Here is a 25,096-nt window from a genome sequence, read left to right as displayed (position 1 = left end):
GAAAAAAAATATGACGAACGAGAAAATATGATGAAAATTTTTAAAAAAATTTAATTTTATTCACATTAACTAAATAATGGGATTACTCATTTCTTCATTTCTAAATTCACTTAAGATCACTTAAATTCACTTAAATTCACTCATTCAAGTCGCGTCTTAAATGTCGATGCAACATGCCGCTTCCACGCACCAACCGCCCCCGGCGCACTTTAAAGCTCCAATAATATGTTTTGGCTATTTGAGACGCGCACTGAAGCCCACGTTGCTTGGCCGAGCTCTTGTGACCGGCTCCGGCTTTGAAGGGTACGGCTCTTTATTCGCCTTTTATCCTTCAGTTTAGAGTTTCCTGTGCTAATTGATTTGTGGAAATTTGATCATATACTGTTTGCCTTGCGGAGTTCTACCTCATGTTTCTGTTTTCCGGTATAGCTTAACGTAATTTGGAATTTTCACGACTCTGATTCTTGGATTGGAATCGAGAATCTTAACATTATTTGTTTTTGGCGGTGATCACGGCTGACCCATGCACGTTGTCATTAATTAATTTGCAGTGGAGAGCTAGCCATGGCCGTGATCAACGTCCGGCGGTCGACGATGGTGAGGCCGGCAGAAGCGACGCCGCATCGACGGCTGTGGCTCTCCAACCTGGATCTGGTGACGCCGCATCACCACACGCTGAGCGTCTACTTCTACCGGCCGGGAGGGTCTGCCAACTTCTTTGACGCGGCGGTGCTGCGCGACGCACTGGCCCGAGTGCTGGTGCCCTTCTATCCCATGGCCGGGCGGCTGGCGCGTGGCGAGGATGGTCGGATCGTCATCGACTGCAACGGCGAGGGGGCGCTGTTTGTGGAGGCGGATGCGGAGGCGACGGTGGACGACGACTTCGCACCCACCGGGGAGCTGGAGCAGCTCGTCCCGAAGCCAAATGCAGATTACACCGACGGCATCTCCGCCTTCCCGCTGTTGCTCCTCCAGGTACGTACTTACCGCATTTGTTGATTTTTTTCAGTTTACGGCAAATTTAAGAAAGACGTTGAAACAGGTGGTGGGAATGAGTGGACGTAAACCCTAAATTCCTAAAATATACATATTATTTAAAATGCGGAGAATAATACGGTTATTTTTGAAGCGAAACCTAATTAGTTAAGAATTTTTTTTTGTTTTACTACTTTCGCATTTGATAAATGTGAAACTCTTTAGCATTTACAAGAACCGTAATATGAGGAGAACCAAACCTAACCTCTTACTATAGCTTACAAAGATTTATGTGAATATTCAAAATAAGTCAACTTCTCACCATACTTATATTCCAAACACTCAAAACAAGAAAATATTTACAAACTTTTTAACAAGAAAAATACTTCCTTGTACACTACTAACCCCAAAATAATCAATAAATTCTCCAAATAAAAAAAAACTCATATAAAAAAACCTCTTCTTGATAAAGAAAATTCCATCTCTTTTTTCCACGAGCTGACAAAGAATCCATATTCGTCAACCAAACAATATCACCAAGTCATCAGCCTCTTGTAAAATAGAAAAATTATGAAGTTTTATATCAAATGGATATTCCTTAGAACCTGAAATCTGAACTCCCTTAGAACCTGAAATCTGAACTAAATCAAGCAAAGCACCATAAAGAATTCCATATACCACAAAATAGATATACTATAAAATCTCCACATCACCAAGATCAGATAACACAAACAAGAATCCACCAAAAGCCAAATAGCATCCAGTTCTACACACAAAAATATCCTGATATCAGCAACAAAAAAAAAAGACCATAAACCACCAACCCAAACCATTAATATCTCCAACAATATCAACCAAAATATGGAAACATCAAGAAAGTCTCATCAAATTTATCACATAAAACACCACCATATTCCACTTCCAACATCATCTTTATTTCTAGCAAATCCATAATAAAATTAGCGGCCATTTACGAAAAGACGTACTTAGATTTTTTAAATTTACCAAAAGACGTACGCTACTTTGATATTTACCAAAGGGAGCACCTTATTACAATACTCTTCCCATTCTACCCTCTCGACAAATTTGACTATTTTTTATTTTTTTTTGTCATTTCTCTCTCTTCTCTTTCCTTTTATGCATGCAACATTGTTTCTCTTTCCTTTCCTATTTTCTCTTTCCTCATGATAACTAAACTTAAAATGTCTTATGAGAAGCCGATTCTTCTAAAACACCCCTGAGAAGCCAAAATAAGCAACGGATAGCACCATTTGACTCCTTACAGCCTAAGAAATTCATAGGACCTGAAAAGATTCAATTGGACATGTCTAGGTCCATAAGTGGATTTTGACTGAAACTCACTGATGGATCTACATAGGTCCGATTAGATCCATTTCAGGTTCTATGAATTTCTGAGGTTGCAAGAAGTCAAATAGTATTACCCATTGCTTATTTGGATTTTTTTAATGGTGTTAAAATATTTTTAGAAGAATCAGCTAAAAAATCTCTTTTCATGCCCACGTTAGACCTGATATGGAATTATATCAGGCCCACGTTGAAATTTTTTGGCCGATTAGTCCATCAATATGTAACTCCTTCCAAGAAGCCAAAACAAGCAATAGATAGTACCTTTTGACTCATTGTGGTCTCAGAAATCTACAAGATCTGAAAAGGGTCCAATCAAACCTATCTAGGTCCATCAGTGGGTTTCGGTATGTCAAAACCCATTAATGGAGCTAGAAATGTCCAATTTGACCTATTACTATTTTCATCATTCCTAGTAATGGTTCAAAAGTTTTTTTAAAAAAATAAATTATCTAGTTTTTTCTTCTTTTCTTATTTTTCTCAAACCTGTAATGGAAGATCAGGCCCACGTTGGGCCTGAATCTCCCCATATCAGGCCCAAAGTGGTAGGCCTGACATGGGCATGATATGGGGAGATATCAGGCCCAATAAATAGGAAAAAAATAATAGAGTTTAAGCTATTAGGAAAGGATCCAATCTATAGATTTATAGTTTAACAAAAATAAAGAATCAGTCAACAATGCTGGTTAATTTTATTCCAAACATCAATCAATAGAACTTCTAGAGAAGTTTATCAAAATTCGATCAAACCTAAAAATAAGGAAATCATGAAAAGCCAAGCAATAACTTACTCTTTCCTCAAGTGCTGCACAATTGCATCAATTACCTTAAAAAATACAATGGCTAATGAATGAACAAAAATTCATAGTACAGAACCACCTTGAGATTATATTGAAATACGAATGAACATATAAATAACACCTGTAAATGAAACTGACACTCACCAGGAACACACAAATTTTTAGTTCTTGCTAAATCCTATAAGGGAATTTGAGAGTAAATTTTTAATCGATAGTCACAAGAGACTGCTAGATTTTATGAAAAGCAAGAATCATCTCTTCTACAGAACTATAGGACACTAAATTTGCTAAAATTCACTCAGGCATATATATTTATATAAATATATATTATATTATCTATAACTGTTAATGAAACATTTCATAAAGAAACATGTCAACTTGATAAAACTAAAGAATGCATGCCTTAAGGAGATTCGATAATTGCCCATGTAGTTGTCCTTACAGTGGAACCTTTATTAGACATCATTAAACGTGCACCGATAACATTTCCCAAAGCCCAAGCACACTGCTCGGTAATGGGCACCAAACTCTTCTCTACCAGATAAACAATTTAAGTAATACTGATCAGGTCTATTTTTTCTATATTTTTTTTTATTATTGGGTTTGATATCTCCCTATATCAGATCCAATGTGGATCATTGGATCTGATCTTCTATAACATATTTGAGAAAAAAAACAAAGAAAAAAAGAGAATTTATTTTAGATGATTCTTCTAAAAATATTTTAACACCGCTGAGAAGCCAAATTAAGCAATAGATAGCATCATAACTCGTTGCAGTCTCAGAAATCCATAGGACCTGAAATAGGTCGAATCGAACATGTCTAGGTCCATCAGTGGATTTTGGTCAAAACTCACTGATGGACCTAGAGATCTCGGATTAGACTCATTTCAAGTCCTGTGTATTTCTGAGACTGCAAGAAGTCTAGCGGTGTCTCCCCTATATCATTCATGAAATGCATCACCCTTATTGTCCATTTTGGGTCTAAACCCTCATGGTTTTACTTTTGGGTTCTATCCAAAAAGTCTCATACCAATAGAGATATCTTTCTCTTATAAATCATGATCTTTCTCATGTGTTTTCAATGTGGGACTATGTTTGCAACCTTACAACCCCAATAATCCCCCCCCCCTCAAACAAAGGACCACATGCTCCCTAACGTCCGATCATCGACTCACTAGGACTTCCTGCCCCTCGGTCTACCCGACCTACTAGGACTTTCCTGCCCCTCGATCCACCCGATCTACTAGGACTTCCTTTCCTAGCCGCAACTAAGACTTCCTGCCTAGTATCTGGTTCTCTTGATCCGGACACGGGAGCCCCCACTTCTTTGTTCGAGGTCAATATTTCACCTACATTGTTCGATTGGACCATGGCTCTTGTGCACAGTCGGCGGTTAGTCCTTCTGGCAGTCTAGGCTCTGATACCAATTGAAGGATAAAAAAAATTTAGATATCTTCACAATGGTATGATATTGTCCACTTTGGGCCTAAGCCCTCATGGTTTTACTCTTAGGCTCTACCCAAAAGGCTTCATACCAATGGAGATATCTTTCTCTTATAAACCCATGATCTTTCCCGTGTGTTTTCAATGTGGAACTATGTTTGCAACCTTGCAACCCCAATAGATTCTATATGAGGAAGCTCAACAAAATCTTGAGATGGTAATGGAGGACCCATATTGATGTCTTCACATATAGTCATCTGAATAATAGGTTCAAATATCAAACTTAGCACATAATTCAGTTCAACAGATCCATTAGAAGATCCAACATGAGACATTAATCCCATAAAGTTATTAAGAAGCGCAATCGTGCTCGTGCATGTGTTTGGTTGGCAATAATGCTTCCTGTTAGATCAAACTTTGCTGAATTTCTTCCATCTCAACATAGATGTTAGCCCAAAAATCTGTAACTGTCTAGGCCAAATGGAATAAAATTCGTAACGAATTATCATTCATAATAAGGGTGGATCTAGATTTCCCAATTTGTTCATAATCCAAGATGATATTCATCTTAAAATGTTTTCTATCTACACCAACTTGTTGACAAATCTCATCTACCAACTCGTCGTAACTTAATTTATGTTCACTATGGTAGCGTTAGAGATAGACTGACCATGCTTAATTGAACCATTCTCATATTCAATCTTAGCTCCCCAAAACAAGCTCACAATATTGGGTGTTCTAAAGTCATACTAATAAGTCAAACAACCCTAATTACATGGTATATTCAATACATCAGTATATTACCTTATGAACTATTATTTAAAAACAAAGAAAGATTTTTTAAGCCATAAAACTCATTGTTGCTAAGCTGGAGTATAGTTCAATGACGGTGAATTCGACGAGAATCAGGTCTTTATATTTACAGTTGGGCCTTACATTCTAATACTTCGCAATGAGTCGAACTTGCCTTCTAATCCTTCGCAATGAGGCGCTCTGGCGTGGCCTGATCGGACAGCTCATGGCAAGCAACCATGAGATCGCAAGAACAAGAAGAAGAAGAAGAAGAAGAAGGCGACGGTTTAAGGTTTAGGTGCTTCGGCATGGCCTGATCGGACAGCTCGTGGGGTGGGTGAGCATCACGAGAAGAAGAAGAAGAAGAAGAAGGAGGCGGTGGCGGTTTAGGGTTTAGGCGCTCCGGCGTGGTTTGATCTCTCATGAAAATTATATAAATAACCAAATTAATAAAGTTATAGCTTCCGCATTTAAGAAATGCGAAAGCTGTAAAAAAAATTTTAAAAAAAAAACTTTTTTGGTACGTCTGCCATTTCCATCTAGTTTTACATTTGAAGAATGTGAAACTTTATTAAGTTTCTCATTTTGCAAATGCGAAACGTACACAAAGGTAGCTTCTCTAAAAATAAACACATTATTCTCCACATTTTACATAATTGGTATATTTTAGGATTTTTTCCCAGAAAATGATATGGTAGTTAAAGTTAAGATGACGTGGCAGCTAAAGTCAGGATAGAAGCGTAATCCTCATCTTCACCTGGTATCAAGGCTCTTGGGTCTAGCTCGATTGGATTACAAGTCATGCAAGAGAAGGCCGACTGGCTAGAATAAAGGCCGATTAACCTTAAGGTCCTGGGCTTCATAAATTTCTATGTGTATCCGGCCGGATAAAAGACCGGCCAAGCCTAAATCACTTAGCATCATAGATCTCTATGTGCGCTCGGCTGAATGAAAGACTGGTCGGGCTTAAAACACTTAGCATCATAAATCTTTATGTGCGCTCAGCCAGATGATAGACCAGCCAAGCCTAAAGCACTTAGCATCATAAATCTCTATGTAAACTCAGCCAGATGAAAGACTGACCGGAACTAAAGCACTTAGCCTCATAAATCTCTATGTGTATCCAGCCAGATGAAAGACCGGTAGGACCTAAAGTACTTAGCTTCATAAATCTCTATATGCGCCCGATTGGATGAAAGACCAGCCGGGCCTAAAGCACTTAGCCTTATAAATCTCCATATGTGCTCAGCCGGATGAAAGACTGGTCGGGCTTAAAACACTTAGCCTCATAAATCTCTATGTGTGCCCAGCCGGATGAAAGACTGGCTGGGCCTAAAGCACTTACCTTATAAATCTGTCCATATGCGCCCGGATAGATGAAGGACCGGTTAGACTTGATGTCATGCCCCGGAGGAGTCCCTGTCCGAAGAAATTTCGGCAGCATCTCCCCTGTACGACGAACAATCTGAAACTTTCTACATCACCATATACCTCAGCCACATGCGGCTGGAATAACAACAATAATAAATAGACAACAACACAGACAACCACGCAGTTTATATAAATTTCAGCCTCTGGCTGACACAACCATGCAATTTAATAATCATCAAACTGAACAGTAGTACGATGACTCGAAAACAACCCTACTCAACTACACCCATAAAGCTCAAAACATATTCCTACTTCACTACACTCGTAAAGCTCAAATCCGATGATAAAACCAACTTACCTCTTCTGCCATCTAGGCAGGCATATAGTAAAAGCAAATCCAAAACCAAATCCATCGACATCACAAAATCCATATAATGTCCATACCATCAAATAGAACAAGTTTAGCATAATCTAAATAAGAAAACCAAAAGACCAACAATATCCTCGTGGTCTACAGGGGACTAGCAACTGGAACTCTCTTCTGATAGCATCAACCTGAAAATAATAACGGAGGCGGGGGTGAGTCCAACGCTCAGCGGGTAACAACTGATATACATAGTAAGGAAGTAACGTCTAGCACTAATCATGCGTACAGTCTCCTGACGTAATAAAGGAAAATGCAATCTGAAATAACCATCAAATAGAACAAGTTTAGCATAATCTAAATAAGAAAACCAAAAGACCAACAATATCCTCGTGGTCTGCAGGGGACTAGCAACTGGAACTCTCTTCTGACAGCATCAACCTGAAAATAATAACGGAGGCGGGGGTGAGTCCAACGCTCAGCGGGTAACAACTGATATACATAGTAAGGAAGTAACGTCTAGCACTAATCATGCGTACAGTCTCCTGACGTAATAAAGGAAAATGCAATCTGAAATAAATAGGAGAATACTGTACTAACCAGGACCTGGTACAAGGATAAACAGTCCAAGAGGTATAGAAATCATATATGCATGTCAAGCATGGACATCCAACCAATATGCAGCAAATAAATGCAGCAAACACAATCACAAGAAATAAATGCATCAATGCGTATGATGTCAATGCAGTCATGGTCACCCCTGACGCCAGTCAGCCATCTCACACACAATGGTGGAACCGAGTGGGTAGGGCTGTGACAACCGTGCACTCTGACGTCACTACTCCTGATGAGTGACCGAGTGGACGGGATGCTGTCGGAGTACACACATACTCCTACCCCAAATCATAAATGGGGGGGCGCAATGCTCTCATCTCCCAGTACACGATGACGGGGAGGGATCTCGACGTGCTACCACGCTGCAATCACACTACCCATGAGCGGACCAACGGAGCACCGAACGAGCAAACTGACGTGCTACCACGCTGCGTCACGCTACCCATGAGCGTCATAACGGAGCACCGAACAGTGATGAAACTGGCGATGTGCTCGACAATAATGGAGCAATCTATCACACAGCATGCAATCATGCGAATGGTGCATGACACTAAGCATGGTAATATACTGAACCAAATCTATATACATATATAATGTGCACCATAATCAACAAATCATATCAAGGTACACAGATCAGATAAAGTATCACACCTAGGTCCTGAACATGGTGAAGCATGCTTATATCACTACCCCTAAGCATGTATAATCAGGTAAATAATAACATGAGATGCAAAACAAGCAATCAACCAAACATGTAACAGGTATCGGGTAGTGACTAACCGAAACAAATAAGAAACATAATTGTTGCTATTTGTTAAATTCACTACTATGCATATCAAAGACATAAAGTCAAAAGTACCCGCCTCCAATATAGAAAGGTCCAATCGGTCCAAATCCGACGTCGAGATAATCGTCTCGCGTCAAAGTCCTGTGTCACCAATATAGATATACTTTATTTAGCTACAATTTACATAAATAGCTAAATAAAATTCCTAAGAACTATTTAGGGCAAAACCCTAAACCATAATCCTCAACCTACCTAAATCAAATCCAACAGTTAATTAGGGTTAGTTTTCTAATCCCTAATCAACCCTTAGATTAAAAATCCAAAACTAACTAACTAAATTTGGACTTAAGCTACAGCAAGAAACAAACAACTCCTTACCCTAAATCCGGAACCTCTCCTGTTAATCCACAGCACACAAAAGTTCGTTATAATCCTTCCTTCAATTCACAGCCCCCCTGATGATGCTGGAACAAGGTGAGCTGGACCAAGAACACCACAACAACAATCAAGTACCCACTTTACCAGTGAGGGTATAACACTTACCTCAAATCTGACTCAAGGTTTCCTCTCTGATGAAACCTAGTTGCTGCACCGGTGATGAACAAGGCAGAGGGAGCAGCAATGGGAGAAGACCGACTGGTGTCACCCAATCCAGTGGTCGACAGAGTCACAGAGGGAAGAAGGTGCAGGACCGTTGGGTCGGCTAGGAGGGGATTGGATATCCTGCAAACATAAAAAAAAAAAGACAAACCCTCCTCGAACTCTTTAAACTAACACTTGCATAAATAAACTAAGCAGTAAATAAAAAACATAAAGAAAAAGCGAGGCAAAAGTATTTACTTGGTTACAACCGATGTGGTTGTTAATCCAAGGAAGATTAAGCTCAATAACAATCTCCTTCAGGCGGAGAAGCCTCGTACAGCAATGTAGTGCAGAAAACAGAAGCTTAGACTAAAAGAGAGCGTGCAAGCACTGGATTTACAATCAGTGAGTTCATTTTAAAGCTTCTGGACCAAGGCTATATTTATAGTCTTGGTCGGGGCGCCTAGAAGGGTTCCGGGCGCCCTGGGGGGGGGATAAAACTTATCCCCCAACTTTCAGATCGAGTCAAAACTCGATCTGGTCAAATTCACTGTTCAGGGCGCCCTGGAGGGTTCCGGGAGCCCTGGGCTGCTCCGGGCGCCCCGGACTGCTCAGGGCGCCCTGAGCCCTGAAGTCAACACAGTTGACTTTTTCGTCTCCGGTTCAGTTCGTCTCGGTCCGGGTCTTGTTCGCTCCGGATCCGCTAGCTTGGGTGATCTCTGTCATCCGGAATATGGCTCACCCGAACCCAACTTCCGGTCTTCTCGAGCAGCCTTCCGCTCCGGCTTCTCGTCCCTCGGAATCATCACGTGTTTCCTTCTCGTCCACTAGGGTACTCATCCGCAGTCTTCGTCCCTCGGTCGCAACGCGTGCCGACCTTCTCGTTAGCTGCGTCTCTTGCTCCCCGAGCAATCTTCCGCTCTGGCTTTCGTCCCTCGGAACCACCGCATGCTTCCTTCTCGTCCACCGGGGTACTCTTCCGCAGCACCTCGTCCCTCGAACGCACCGCGTGCCGTCCTTCTCGCTAGCTGCGTCTTCTGCTCGAGTACCTGTGCTCCTAAGCTCCTGCACACTTAGACACAAGGTTAAAATAATGCAGGACCTAACTTAACTTGTTGATCACACCAAAACAACCTTGGGGTTCCAACAATCTCCCCCTTTTTGGTGTGATCAACCCAAGTTAAGCTAGGGTTAAAAATAGATATAGAATAAAACAATTTATTGCAATAATATGCAACATGATAGAAAGAATTAAATTTCAAACATTCCAAATTTTAATTTTCAATTTTCAATATTCTACCTCCCCCTAGACTTATACTTTCCCTTCTCCCCCTTTGATCACAATAAAAATGGGGTTTTCAAGAAAAACAATCTAAGGGTTAAAGACTTAGAAAAAACATCTCTAAATTAAAAAATCATTTTAATTTATGCAATTTCGAGAACTTTGAAAATTTTGCAATAATTTTCACCAAAAAATCATTCTAAGCCCAAAATTTTTTTAAAAATTTATGCAAGAAAATTTTAAAAAAATTGATAGCATTAAAAAAAATTTCTATGCATTTATTTATTTATTTTATGCTGATACTTATATCAACAAGTTTTAAATTTCCATTTTAATTTTTCATAACTTCTCAAATTACACTTTTTCAAATTTAAAGCCACAAATATTAAACATGCAATAACTTGTATCATGTTAATTTCTATTATTTTTTGAATTTTAACTTCACAAAGATATTCAAATAGCATAGATTCTAACTTGATAAAATTTTTCGACAATATAAAAAATTCTTTCGGCAATGTGCAAAATTCATTCGGAAGAATATTTTGTAACTTGCAAGAATTTTTTAACAACAAAAATTCTAATTTACAGGATTTTATTAAAATAGATTTCTTAATCCGAAACACCTTTTCGGTGACTCAATTTCTAAATCGCAAAATTCTTTTGAGAGAGCAATTTGTAATTCGAAAAATTCTTCTAATTTGCATAATTCTTTTGTCAAAATATTTTTAAATTTGCAAATTTCTTTTGATGATATTTCTAATTTGCAAGACAAATTTGACAATTGATTTTCTAATTCAAAAAACTTTTTCGGTAATTTAATTTTTAATTCGCAAAAATCTTCAAGCAGTTTTTCTATTGAATTAACCGGTTGTTCAGAAGGTAGAGACCATACCTTACTTACCTCGTTGGTCGTTGGTTCTTCCCCTGCTGATTTAATTTCTTCCAAAGATTCTCTCCCTTCATCGATCTCGAGATGTACTTCGGTTGTTGGGGCTGTCTCGGTAACTTCTTCCGTCTCGGATTCTTCTGATGACGGCTCGATATCTATTGAGGGGACGGCTTCAATCGATTCTTCGTAGATTTTTAAGAACTTTTCCCAAAGTTCTTTTGCGCTGTTGTATTCGCCAACTCTATCAAAGTCTTCGTTTGGTATTGCGGTTAAAATGTGAAACTCTGCTCGACAGTTTGCCATTGACTCGTCACGTTGCTTTTTGTTCCAGAGGCATAGATCGAGTCTTTCTCCGTTCGTGTCCTTCGGTTCTTCATAACCAGATTTTAAAATTAAAGAAATACCAGAATCTGAGTTAAGGTATACCTCCATTTTTTATTTCCAGATGGAAAACTCCCCCTCGAATGCAGGTGGGTAGTCGCTAGGTCCGGCAATTATTTTGTTGCTTCAGACGGCGGTTAGTCCTTCTGAGGCGTCTCGGCTCTGATACCACTTGCAGGACCGTTAGGCCGGCTAGGAGGGGATTGAATATCCTGCAAACATAAAAAAAAAAAAAAAAGACAAACCCTCCTCGAACTCTTTAAACTAACACTTGCATAAATAAACTAAGCAGTAAATAAAAAGCATAAAGAAAATGCGAGGCAAAAGTATTTACTTGGTTACAACCGATGTGGTTGTTAATCCAAGGAAGATTAAGCTCAATAACAATCTCCTTCAGGTGGAGAAGCCTCGTACAGCAATGTAGTGCAGAAAATAGAAGCTTAGACTAAAAGAGAGCGTGCAAGCACTGGATTTACAATCAGTGAGTTCGTTTTAAAGCTTCTGGACCAAGGCTATATTTATAGTCTTGGTCGGGGTGCCTGGAAGGGTTCCGGGCGCCCTGGGGGGATAAAACTTATCCCCCAACGTTCAGATCGAGTCAAAACTCGATCTGGTCAAATTCACTGTTAAGGGCACCCTGGAGGGTTCCGAGCGCCCTGGGCTGCTCCGGGCGCCCCGGACTGCTCAGGGCGCCCTAAGCCCTGAAGTCAACACAGTTGACTTTTTCGTCTCCGGTTCAGCTCGTCTCGGTCCGGGTCTTGTTCGCTCCGGATCCGCTAGCTTGGGTGATCTCTATCATCCGGAATAGGGCTCACCCGAACCCAACTTCCGGTCTTCTCGAGCAGCCTTCCGCTCCGGCTTCTCTTCCCTCGGATTCGCCGCGTGTTTCCTTCTCGTCCACCAGGGTACTCATCCGCAGTCTTCGTCCCTCGGTCGCACTGCGTCCCAACCTTCTCGCTAGCTGCGTCTCTTGCTCCCCAAGCAATCTTCCGCTCTGGCTTTTGTCCCTCGGAACCACCGCACGCTTCCTTCTCGTCCACCGGGGTACTCTTCCGCAGCACCTCGTCCCTCGGACGCACCGCATGCCGTCCTTCTCGCTAGCTACGTCTTCTGCTCGAGTACCTGTGCTCCTAAGCTCCTGCACACTTTGACACAAGGTTAAAACAACGCAGGACATAACTTAACTTGTTGATCACACCAAAACAACCTTGGGGTTCCAACAGAAGGGAGACCGGCAGTAACGAAGAAGAGACCGGTTGCCTACTCTCGAGAGTTGATCGGTGTCGAGAAGAACAAGGAGGAAGAGGAAATTGGGGTGTCAGTGGTGCTGCCAAATCGCAGCAGAGGGAGCGGTCGTTTGCGGGTGCTAGGGCACAGGGGATGCCAGCGGCACCTCCGTGCGGCAGCGGCGCTGTGTAGGGTTGCTCGGCGTCGCTGGCGATGTAAGTCAGCGGTGGCAGATCATCACCGGCACTTGAGGGAAGAGGAGTGGCAGTGGCGAGGAAGTGGCGTCGGGCTCGCTAGGGCACAAGCACAGAAGGGAGGCCGGCGGTGTCGCGAGCCCAGAGAGGAGGAGGAATCGGCCAAAGAACTAGGGCGGAGGAGAAAAGGCTCGACCGATTAGGGCATGGCTGCGGTCGTCGAGGAAGACATGAGGGGTTTTGTCGCGAGAGGGGGAGGAAACCGCTCGGGGAAGGAGGTTAGGGCTGATGGTTGTCGGGCGTGTGGGGAGGAAGAAATAGCGAGGAAGAGAGAAAATAAAGAAAATAAAAGAAAAAGGAAAAAGGAAAAAGGAAATAAAACTTTTCCTTATTAAAACAGAGTAGCCTAAACAGGCTTTTCCGGGCCCCATTTTCATCCCCGTTAACTCGTCCATACGAGCTCCGAAAAATTCCCTCATTATTATTCATCATTTTTTGGTATTTTACACTTGAGGTATTTAACTTCATAAAGCTGTTCATGCATGGTTGGCCATAAAGTCGGTCGAAATTAAGAAACTTAGTTAAATATTTACTTCTAAATGAATCTTTTGTTAGTTCTTGAACGAGCTCGTGCTTGTAGTCGCTTTACAACTGTCGGCACTGCCGAGGATTGTCGCCGGGAGGATGTAAATTGATATTGGATATAGTCGAGGCTAGTGTTCAATACTATCTCTATAAAACGATATTACTCTGCTACAGATGCTTACAGATATCAATAATTCATTTCCCAAGATACAACGACGTTATCTCGAAATAACAGCACTTCAAATTTAGAGACCGACGAACCTTCTCATAGGCTTTTTGGACTCCGAATGCAGAAGATGGGATTAATGAATTGATTTATTTTTCTCTTATACTATTTTTTTATGTGTTTTTCCAACATCTGGAGGGTTTTATTTATACAGAAGAAGAGGTGAGGTAACTTTTGGTGAGGATTCATCTGAGTCGTTTAATCTAGAGGGTTGTATCCTTTCAGATAGCCCTTGATATGAGCCTTCAGATATGAAGGGTCGTAACCCTTCAGATCTTCTTTTAATCTCTGCTGCCAGATTAACTCATTCAATCTGATGCTTCAGGTCAGGTCTGGTCGCCAATGGTCAAATTGTGACTCTAAATGGGCCAACAAAGCACCCATTACGCACGTACGCGTGTACGGGCGATGGGCTATCAGGTGCGAGCACCTGCTCGCCCATGGGAAGAGAGCACCAGTGCTTTTTGTGTTAACTCCATTAACACAATAGTACTTATAAGGAAGCAATCACTCTTGGAATTTTCAGATGTAGGACTATTTCCCATTTACTTCCTTAACGCTATTTTAGGCTTAACTTTAAATAATTAATTTCTCATTTACCCGTAATCGGTTTTGAGCAAATTAATAGTCTAGATTCATTTACGCATGTATGCAACAATCGTATTAGGTGTTTTAAGACCCAATATCCAACAATCCCCTCATATGAATGGAAATTAATGCATGTATGCATGCTAACACTTTACAAGAGTCCAGTCGATAAGTCAATGTATCAAGAGAGGTAGTTTGTGGCTTTGAACTTTTAGTAGTGGAATGCTATTAGGCATACTAGGTTACGCAGTGAACGTGATATTTTGAACTGCTCAGCTGATTGTGTATACTCAGACAATAGCACCCATACAGAGACTTATCTCACCTACTTTTGATTCTCATGGTTAGTTTCATTTTGGCCATGGACACCATCTTGGATTCATAGTGTTTTATTGAAGTGACTTGTCTTCACACTCACATAGGTGACACTTTTATCAAGAGTTTCCTACCATACTTCACCTTATAAAGGTATAGAAGTCATTAAAAGCATGCGCTTAACCTCACTACATGTGGTAGGATAACACAAGTTCATCCTAGGATTGGGATAGAGATAATATATCTCATGTGCTATAACACAACTTCTGTAACTTCGTTGTCCCATTGAACCAAGATTTTGGGATCTCCAGTCAACAAGGTTGGGTTATCACTACAGTCATTTTAGTTGTAAATTTTTAATCTCATTCCTCTCGATGAGCAATATACTTGATCTCGACTTAGCCCCTTCGTAAAAGAGTCTGCCAAATTATCTTTTGACTTGACATAGTTGATTGGAATCATTCCGTTCGAGATCGACTGCCTAATAGTATTGTGTCTACGACGTATATGTCGTGACTTACCATTATACATACTACTCTGTGCCCTTTCAATCGTCGATTGACTATCACAGTGTATAAGTACGGCGGGCATAAGTTTCGTTCAGCTCGGAATATCTTCCAAGAAATTTCTCAGCCATTCAGCTTCTTCTGCTGCTTTGTCTTGTGCTATAAACTTGGATTCCATAGTTGATTGAGCAATGCATGTCTATTTTGTGGATTTCTAAGATACCACTCCTCCACGAATTGTGAATACATACTCACTAGTGGATTTGGAATCTTTTATATCTGATATCCAATTAGCATCACAATATCCCTCTAAGACAGCGGGATACGCTCTGTAATGTAATCCATAGTTCATAGTATATTTCAAATATCAAAGAACTCGCATCAGTGCTTTCCAATGGATGTCGTTTGGATTACTTGTAAAATGACTCAGCTTGTTTATCACACAAGCAACATCTGGGTGTGTGCAGTTTGCGAGATACATCAAGCTGTCTATTAACCGAGAACATTCCAATTGTGATATGGGCTCACCATGATTTTTTGCTAAGTGTTGACTTAGATATATAGGTGTTTTTACTATAGAGAGATCGTACGCATCGAACCTTTTCAACATTGACTCTACATATAGAGCTGTCAGACGGGCCAACCCGTGGCGGGGCGGGTCGGCTAGTGGCGGGCTAACCATTTGGCGGGGCGGGGCGGGTCAACCCGCCAACTTGGCGGGTTGGGAAATTTCCAACCCAACCCATTCTAAGGTGGGTTGCGGGTTTGGCGGGCCAACCCACGGGCCCATCAAAAATTTTTAAAAAAATTAAAAAATATTTCATATCTTCAACATTTTACTTCGAAAAAGTTTTCTACAATTAAATGTATACATAAACATGTATTTTAAATATAAATGAACATAAACGAGTACTTATGTTGGATGAAAAGTATTATTTTTATTTCAAAATTATAACAAAGAAAGATAATAAATTGGCCTAAAACTTAGCTTACATGTCTTTTTCAACCCGCGGGCCAACCCAAGCCCGAGCGGGCCGACCCGCGCGGGTCGCGGGCCTAGGTGGGTCGGCCCACGAAGGACTTGGGTTGATAAAATTCCAACCCAACCCGCTTAAATTGTTTGGCAGGGTGGGTCAACCCGACGGGCCCAACCCAAATTGACAGCTCTATCTACATAATGGGATTGTGTCAAAACTATCCAATCAGATATCCTGAGAATTTTAATTCCCAATATAACATCTACTAGATTCATATCTTTCATATCAAAATTCTTGATCAATATTTTCTTTGTACTCATGATTGCTGTCCGTTATAAGCATGTCGTCTACATATAGACAAACGATTACATGACCTTCAGGTGTGTATTTGACATAAATACATTTATCACATTCATTTATTTTGAATTCGTTTGACAGCATTATTTTGTCAAATTTTTCATGCCATTATTTAGGCGCTTGTTTAAGTCCGTACAACGACTTAACAAGTCGACACACCTTTTTCTCTTTTCCTGGAGCTATGAACCCATCGGGTTGCTCCATATAGATTTCTTCTTCCAACTCACCATTTAAGAACGTAGTCTTAATATCCATTTGGTGTATTTCAAGGTTAAACAGTGCTGCAATGACTATCTACACTCGTATGGGCATAATCCTTATCATCGGTGAGTAGGTATCGAAGTAATCAAGACATTCCTTTTGCTTGTATCCTTTGGCTACAAGTCTAGCCTTACACTTGTCAATCTATCCATCAGCTTTATACTTGCATTTTAGTATCCACTTACAACCTAATAGTTCAATGCCAGAAGGAATGTCCACTAATTCCCAAGTATGGTTATTCATGATGGACTCGATTTCATTATTGATAGCTTTTTTCAACAATGGGGCGTCAGGACTAGAGAGAGCTTCTCTTAATGTCCTTGGATCCATTTCCAACATAAAAGTCATAAAGTCTGGCTTGAACGATTTCTCAAATCTAGCCCGTTTGCTCCGACGTGGTTCTTCGCTTTGATTGTCAATAGTCCTTTTATGACAACTAAGTTCGGAAATAGCATTTTCATTAGAACTTCCATTATTATCACTTTGAATGATTCCCTTCTTATTCAGGAATATGTTTTCAAAGAATATCATATTCCGAGATTCTATGGTTGTTCCCATATGAATATCAGAAATATCTGACTTGTGAACTATGAAATGATATGCACTACTGTTATGAGCATATCCAACAAATATTGCATCGAACGTTTTAGGTCCAATCTTTACTTGCTTTAGCTTGGGTACTTCGACCTTTGCTAAGCACCCCCACACTTTCAGGTATTTATATGATGGCTCACAACCTTTCTATAGTTTATATGGTGTTTTATCATTTTTCTTGTGAGGGATTTTGTTGAGAATGTGATTTGCCGATAATATAGCTTCCCCCCACAAGTTCTGGGATAAGCCTGAATTTATCAACAAGGCATTCATAATTTCCTTTAGTGTCTAATTTTTACGTTCAGCAATACCATTCAATTGAGGCGAGTAAGGTGTTGTTTTCTAATGGATAATGCCAAATTCTGAGCAAAATTCATCAAACGGTGCATCATATTCTCCACCTTTATCGCTACAAATTATTTTAGTTTTTTATCAAGTTAATTCTCAACTTCTGTTTTATAGGTTCTGAAAGCTTCTAAGACTTTGTCTTTACTTCTTAAAAGAAAGACATAACAGAACTTTTGTCCATTACCGTGTTGGCTTCAAACATGACTACAGTGAGATCCAATTCCATATCATCAGAAGTTGCAACCTGGTTTATAGCATCCTTCTGACTCTTGGTTGGCTTCTTCAGGCGTCTGCAATCTTTGGGCATGTGTCCTGGCTTTCCGTAATTATACCATGTGCCCTTGAATTTCTTGCTTTGAGCCTTCTTTTTGGATTGCTTCAGCTTTTTGGTGTTTGGCTCAGCCAGGTTAGACATCTCGTCGACTACTCGCTTCGTTCCTCTGGAGTCAGATAACTTTCGACTATCTTCCTCAATTCATAGCCTCAGGATTAGGTCTTCAAGTCCCATCTCCTTTTGATTGCGCTTCAGGTAATTTTTGAAATCCTTCCACGACCGAGGGAGTTTCTCGATTACCGAGGCTACTTTAAATGACTTGTTCAGCTTCATGCCTTCAACATCCAGATCATGCAGTATCAGTTGCAAGTCTTGGACTTGAGAAGTCACACTCTTGGAATCCATCTTGAAATCCAGAAATCGTCCGACGATGAATTTCTTCAATCCGACGTTTTCGATTTTATATTTCTTTTCAAGTGATTCTCACAGAGATTTTGTCGTTTCCATCTAACAATATACATTATACAACGTGTTGTCCAATGCGTTGAGAACGTAGTTATGACACATAAAATCTTCGTGTGACCACGTATCACATGCAACTTTACTATCAGACTTACATTCCGTAGCAATTGGCGGGTCTTTATGCAAAAATCGTACGAGGTTTAGCATTGTCAGGTAGAACAACATCTTTTGTTGCCATCGTTTAGTCAGTTTCTTTGAACTTCTCCAGCTTTTCTCCGTGTGGAATGGCAGTCAAACCGTCGTTGATCCAGCCGTCAGTTTGTACAATATCATTTTACGATTGTTAGTTCTTGAACAAGCTTGTGCTTGTAGTCGCTTTACGACTATCGGCACTGTCGGGGATTGCTGCTGGGAGGATGCAAACTGATATTGGATATCGTCGAGGCTAGTGTTCAACACTATCTCCGTAAAACTATATTGCTCCTCTACAGGTGCTTACGGATAGCAACAATTCATTTCCCAAGATACAACGACGTTATCTCGAAATAGCAGCACTTCAAATTTCGAGATCAACGAACCTTCTCATAGGCTTTTTGGACTCTGAATGCAGAAGATGGGATGAATGAATTGATTTGCTTTTCTCTTATACTATTTTTCTATGTATTTTTCCAACATCTGGAGGGTTCTATTTATACAGAAGAAGAGGTGAGGTACCTTTTGGTGAAGATTCATCTGAGTCATTTAATCTAGAGGGTTGTATCCTTTCGGATAGCCCTTGATCTGAGCCTTCAGATCTAAAGGGTTGTAACCCTTCAGATCGTCTTTTAATCTCAGTCGCTAGATTAACTCATTCAATTTGACGCTTCAGATCAGGTCTAGTCGCCAATGGTCAGATTGCGACTCTTCGTGATTGACGGGCTCCTAGGTGTGAGCACCTGCTTGCCTATAGGAAGAGGGCACCTGTGCTTTTTGTGTTAACTCCATTAACACAGCAATACTTATAAGGAAGCAATCACTCTTAGAATTTTTCAGATGTAGGACTGCTCCCCATCTATTTCCTTAACGCTATTTTGGGTTTAACTTTAAACAATTAATTTTTTATTCACCTATAATTGGTTTTGAGCAAATTAATAGTCTAGATTCATATACACGAAATGTAGATTTCGATTTATAAGTCAATTCTGACTTCCATTGATTAATAGCACCTCGATTTTTCCCTGCAAAACTGTATTGGGCATTTTAAGACCCAATATCCAACATCTTTAGTACACAGTTTTTCAGATGGTTGAACGGATTTCCAGCATGCTTAATGTATCATATGAATCTCTGACCGAATTTATGATAGCATTCAATACATAACAAAGCAGTTTAATGCAAGGACAAGCATAAGGACGGTCGACCTTGTTAGCTCGCCAAGATATATTCCGCAGGAATAATAGACAATATTTAACAACCTGTCAAAATTGTTGGGGAATATTCCTTTGGGGCCTCCTTCAGAGGTTATCTTGTTTCCTATTAGTTGACCATTTATGACAACATATTCATTTAACGGCTTCATCAAAGGTCTAAGTCATAAACAACAAAAGAAGTACATCTATGGGTAGATAAAATATTCCTTGGACAATTGTCACACAAGTGGTACGCTTTTCATCACTTAACAAACTAACAAACTCCGACACAAGATGTCACCTCATGATCACGGAGGTTAGGAAAGATGATATATAAAGGGGATCCTCTCTGTTGGAAAGGTACATAATTTACATCATCTGCACCTTATTCTTGTGCGAACACCTTTCTCTGTTATTTTTCATCTGGGGTCATACTAATTTGAACGTCGGAGGGCCTTGCAAGGAACCCCTTCCCTAAATTTTGGTCACTAACTTTCTATTGGATCATTAGAGTGTGTGCAAGATCACGAGGCCTCTCTAAGAAGGAAAAAGTCTTGTTCCAGTCAACCATTCGACCATCGTTATCAGTGCGCTATCTCTCTAGCTTTCAGACAGGATCATACGTATTTAAATAAAAATAATTAAAAATAATAATATATCTTAGGTCACTCTAATGTAAAGATTTAGAGAAATTTGTGAAACCAACTAGTTGAATAAAAAATAGTGAAATTTTAAAATTAATTTTTTTCTTTCCAAATTGAGAATATCCATTTGATGCAACATTAATTAATGAAGTGGCATAAAAATATGTGATTTAATACTGTAGAGCCTTAAAAAAAAAATTGTTGAGATGCTTTTGATTTATAATATAGAGTAGTTCTCATAATATATAATATATTGAACCATAAAAAGAATATTGGAGGAAAATATTTTTGTTGTATGGGTGCAAAAGTATATAAATAAATTAATAATTTATTTTTAAAATTATTTTAAATAATTAACTTTCAATTATTAACAATGCAATGACGAGCAATCTTGATAAATGTAATTGATACAATGAATAGTATGAGACCCTCAATGTAAGTGTCAAAATTCCAAAGGACGTGACGGTCAAAGTTCCGAGGGATACGACGATTGGAGTCCCAAGGGGGTTAACTTGAGCTACCTAGCCCCAGGCTAGCTCTTAGAGGAGTAAGGGCTTGATTCTCAGAAACTTGGTCGAACACTTATAGGGTTTCGAGTCAACTAGCTCTATCGGCAGGCTCATCGGTCTGATATACTTGGCTTCTCTCCTCATGATCCAATCAGACTTCATAGCTAGAAAGAAGGATTGAATCGGCAAAGTTTAACTCAACCGCATAAATACTCAGCGCCCCCATGCATATCAGATCAAACCCTCTTAGGACAGAGGTCGGTCGAATATCATTATGACCATTGCAAAAGCATTATCAGGGTTGAGAGGCCCATCATTATAGAATAATGATCAATAATGCATCGGTCCAATAATTTTTTTAATGTTATGTATAACCGTTGTTAGGAAATCATTGGAAAAGACTCTATGCAACCCATACAGGGGAAGTTTCCATCGTTTATGCGTAAAATTAGTTAGTACAATTAGGAAAAAATAACATATTATTAATATGGTTGAACTTATTTTAGTAATATGCCTCGTTATTTGTGCCAAAAGAGATAATACTATATATATTGGGGGTCTTGTCTTCCCACACAGATTAGCTCTCCCATCGCTTCTCATTGTTTTCCATCATTATTCTTGTATCATCACTATTGAGCCTTGGCTTGAGCGTTGGAGTGACTACGTTGAGGACTCCTTCTTGGCCTGTCTAATGATGTTTTCCACTTCCCTTATCCTCTTTGACGTAGTAGGCTCACTTGCAATATCAAACTCCCTCCTGAGCTCTTCTTACTGTCAACAAATAAGCCACTTCATGGGCCGGGTTATCCATCTTCATAACAGTAATTAATGCTCATCTAAAATTAAATTAGTAATTTAACTCCATTCATAATTAATTAATTAACTAACTAGTTAGTTCTAATAAGCTGATAAAGGTAGCATTCGCTTAAAAATTAAAATTACTTTTAAATGTTCTGAATATTCTCGTACCACTTAAGTTAATTTTTAATCATCTTTTTAGTATCACTTAGTTTATGGTATAAATCATAAAATATTTTTAATTATATTCGATAATGATTCGAATAATATTTTGTAATAATTAGTTTAAAATAAAATTTAATTCTACATGTTCGGTATTTATTTTTATATTCTTTGTAAACCTTAATACACATAGCTTAAAATAATTTCTGCAAATGTTTCATGAATTAGTAAACAATCCTATTTGTTCAATTATCCAAACTTTATAAATAAGATTTTTAGAAATTTCTATAAATAATAAATAAATATTATATATAAGAGAATATCTTATATTTAAAAATTATAGAGAATACCTAATTGGTAAGCGAATTATTTAAAATTTATAGACACAGCAAATTATTCCAGGAACTATATACACTCAAATTTATGGGTGAATTTCTTTTTAAAAAAGACTATGTCAATATTTCAAAATATAATTTTTGTGAAATTTAAATATATATATTGTAACAATATGAAATTTCCTAATGTGGTATAAAAAATAAATTTTTATATTTTTTTTATTTGCCGTAAAAGTGTGGTCACCAACCAAATATGACATGACCCCTTGTTCCCTTTGTAAAAGGCACGCAACCGTTTGTCCAAGTTTTTTTTAAGGATAATTTTACATACAGCCTCTATTGATAAATAAATTTTTATATGAAAATCTTTATTTTCACTCCCCAGTTAAATATATTTATCTAATTGGTCATGATATTTTTAGGTACAAAAAGTCTAAAAATAAGTATAAATCCTCTTGATTTGAGTATATTAATTTAGAATCTAGTATATTTTCTATCAAATTGAGTACGATTCTTTTTTCACCTCAAAATATACTCGATTTTAGTTTAATATGCTGAATTTAATAGGAATTATACTCATTTTTAGACTATTTGTATCAAAAAATATGAGGATTAATTTCGATAGAAAATATACTCGATCCTAGTATAGAGTGCTGGATTCTAGTGTAAAGTGATGAATTTAACAGAAATTATACTTGTTTTTAGACTTTTTATACCTAAAAAATAAGAGGGACAATTTTGATAGAAAATATACTCGATTTTAATATAAAGTGCTGACTCTAAGAAAAATTATACTCGTTTTTGGACTTTTTTACTCGATTTTGAACTTTTTGTACCTAAAAAATCTAAAGGGCAATTTAGGTAACAATATTTGTATGAGGGAGTTGAAACAAATAATATTTTATATGCAGGGAGTGGAAACAAAGTTTTTTGGACATGAGAATTATATACAAAGTTAACATTGTGATTGAGAATTTTTCTCTAATTTATTATTTTTTAAAGCCTTGTATTTTTATGTTTCATTATTAATTCAGTTCCCACAAAAGTTTATCAACTATCATCGGATAAATTCAACAAATGGATCAAGAGGGCGATCCAATACCATTCGAGCGCCTAGATATTTATTTGATTTGATACGTGGAAATCGAACTTTTGTTATTTGGAAAACTCCATTTACGATCGCACCAATGAATCATTGAAAATATAGAATCATTTTCGATTGAATTCAATTTGGGGTGGATTTGATATAATTAATGGATGCATGCACAGGTCACGCACTTCAAATGCGGTGGTGCAGCCTTGGGCGTCGGCACGCAGCATCACGTCGTCGACGGCGTCTCAGGCCTTCACTTGATAAACTCCTGGTCCGACGTCGCCCGCGGCCTTGGCATCTCCGTTCAGCCAGTCATCGACCGAACCCTCCTCCGCGCTCGCGACCCACCTAACCCCTCTTTTCCTCACATCGAGTACCAGCCCCCTCCTTCCATGAAGAACACCACTGCTGCCCAAATCCCAGTCCCCGCCGCTGCCGTCCGCATCTTCAAGCTCACCCGGGAGCAGCTTAACCTCCTCAAAGCCAAATCTCCCCCGGGCGGCAGCTACAGCACGTACGTCCTCCTCGCGGCCCACGTGTGGCGGTGCGCGTGCATAGCGCGCGACCTCCCGCCCGACCAGATGACCAAGATGTACATTGCGACCGACGGTCGGCAGCGAGTGCAGCCGCCACTCCCGCAAGGCTACTTCGGGAACGTAGTCTTCACAACCACGCCCATTGCAGAAGCAGGGGAGGTGACCTCTCCGGAGGGCGGTCCTTCCCCGGCGGCCAAGACGATCCAGGAGGCTTTGGTGAGGATGGACGCAAGCTACTTGCAGTCGGCATTGGACTACCTGGAGATGCAGCCAAATCTGGAGGCTCTGGTTAGGGGCGCTCACACATACAGATGCCCAACTCTCGGCCTCACCAGCTGGGCGCGTCTGCCAATCCACGACGCAGACTTCGGGTGGGGCCGGCCAATTTTCATGGGTCCAGCCCGCATCGGCTACGAGGGTCTTGCGTTCGTCTTGCCAAGCGCTGCCGGGGATGGTGGCCTCTCGGTGGCCATCTCCTTGCAGCCTGATCACATGTTGAAGTTCCAGAAGCTCGTCTATGATATCTAAGAGTACTTTGAGATTGTTGTGCTTGAATTTAAGATCATCCATCTGTGTCATCCTAGTTATGATTTGAAATTGTCATGTTTAATATCGAATCAATTATTTAAATTTCCGATATGTACCCACCCACGCAAACATTAATTCGGAGTATGTGTTATAATATTACGTACGTGTTAATGCAATGCTTCTTTGGGCTTGGCCAACTTATTTTTAACGTGTTTAATGCAATGGCGCATGCATGCTATGAGATTACAGAGGAATACATTTTTATCTGTCGTCTCAGACTTTGCATTGTATATATATATATATATATATATAATTGTTAAATAATGATGCCTCAGGTTTTATAATAATGCTAATTATGAGTTGATTAATTTAAATGATCAATCTAAATTAATATTAATATGAATCATATTAAATCATCATAAAATTTATAAATAAAAAATTATATAAGCGATAAGTATCGACCGTATGAACCCAAACTGCCATTGGATTTTAACTGGTCACAATCAAGGACCGAATCAACTGCTTCCATCGACGGACCTGA

General features: G+C 39.4%; 1 protein-coding gene across 1 annotated transcript; it reads left to right on the top strand.

Moving 5' to 3' along the window:
• Positions 1-270: 270 nt before the first annotated feature.
• Positions 271-24,705, top strand: LOC122053667 (hydroxycinnamoyltransferase-like). The gene is made up of 3 exons (XM_042615667.1): positions 271-303; positions 552-975; positions 23,668-24,705. The coding sequence occupies exons 2-3, from the start codon at positions 565-567 to the stop codon at positions 24,553-24,555; spliced, it is 1,299 nt and encodes a 432-aa protein (XP_042471601.1). The 5' UTR covers positions 271-303; positions 552-564; the 3' UTR covers positions 24,556-24,705.
• The last annotated feature ends 391 nt before the right edge of the window (positions 24,706-25,096 follow it).

The sequence above is a fragment of the Zingiber officinale genome, chromosome 3A (genome assembly GCF_018446385.1).
Source record: "Zingiber officinale cultivar Zhangliang chromosome 3A, Zo_v1.1, whole genome shotgun sequence".
Classification (NCBI taxonomy): Eukaryota; Viridiplantae; Streptophyta; class Magnoliopsida; order Zingiberales; family Zingiberaceae; genus Zingiber; species Zingiber officinale.
This window is presented reverse-complemented; position numbering and strand designations above follow the sequence as displayed.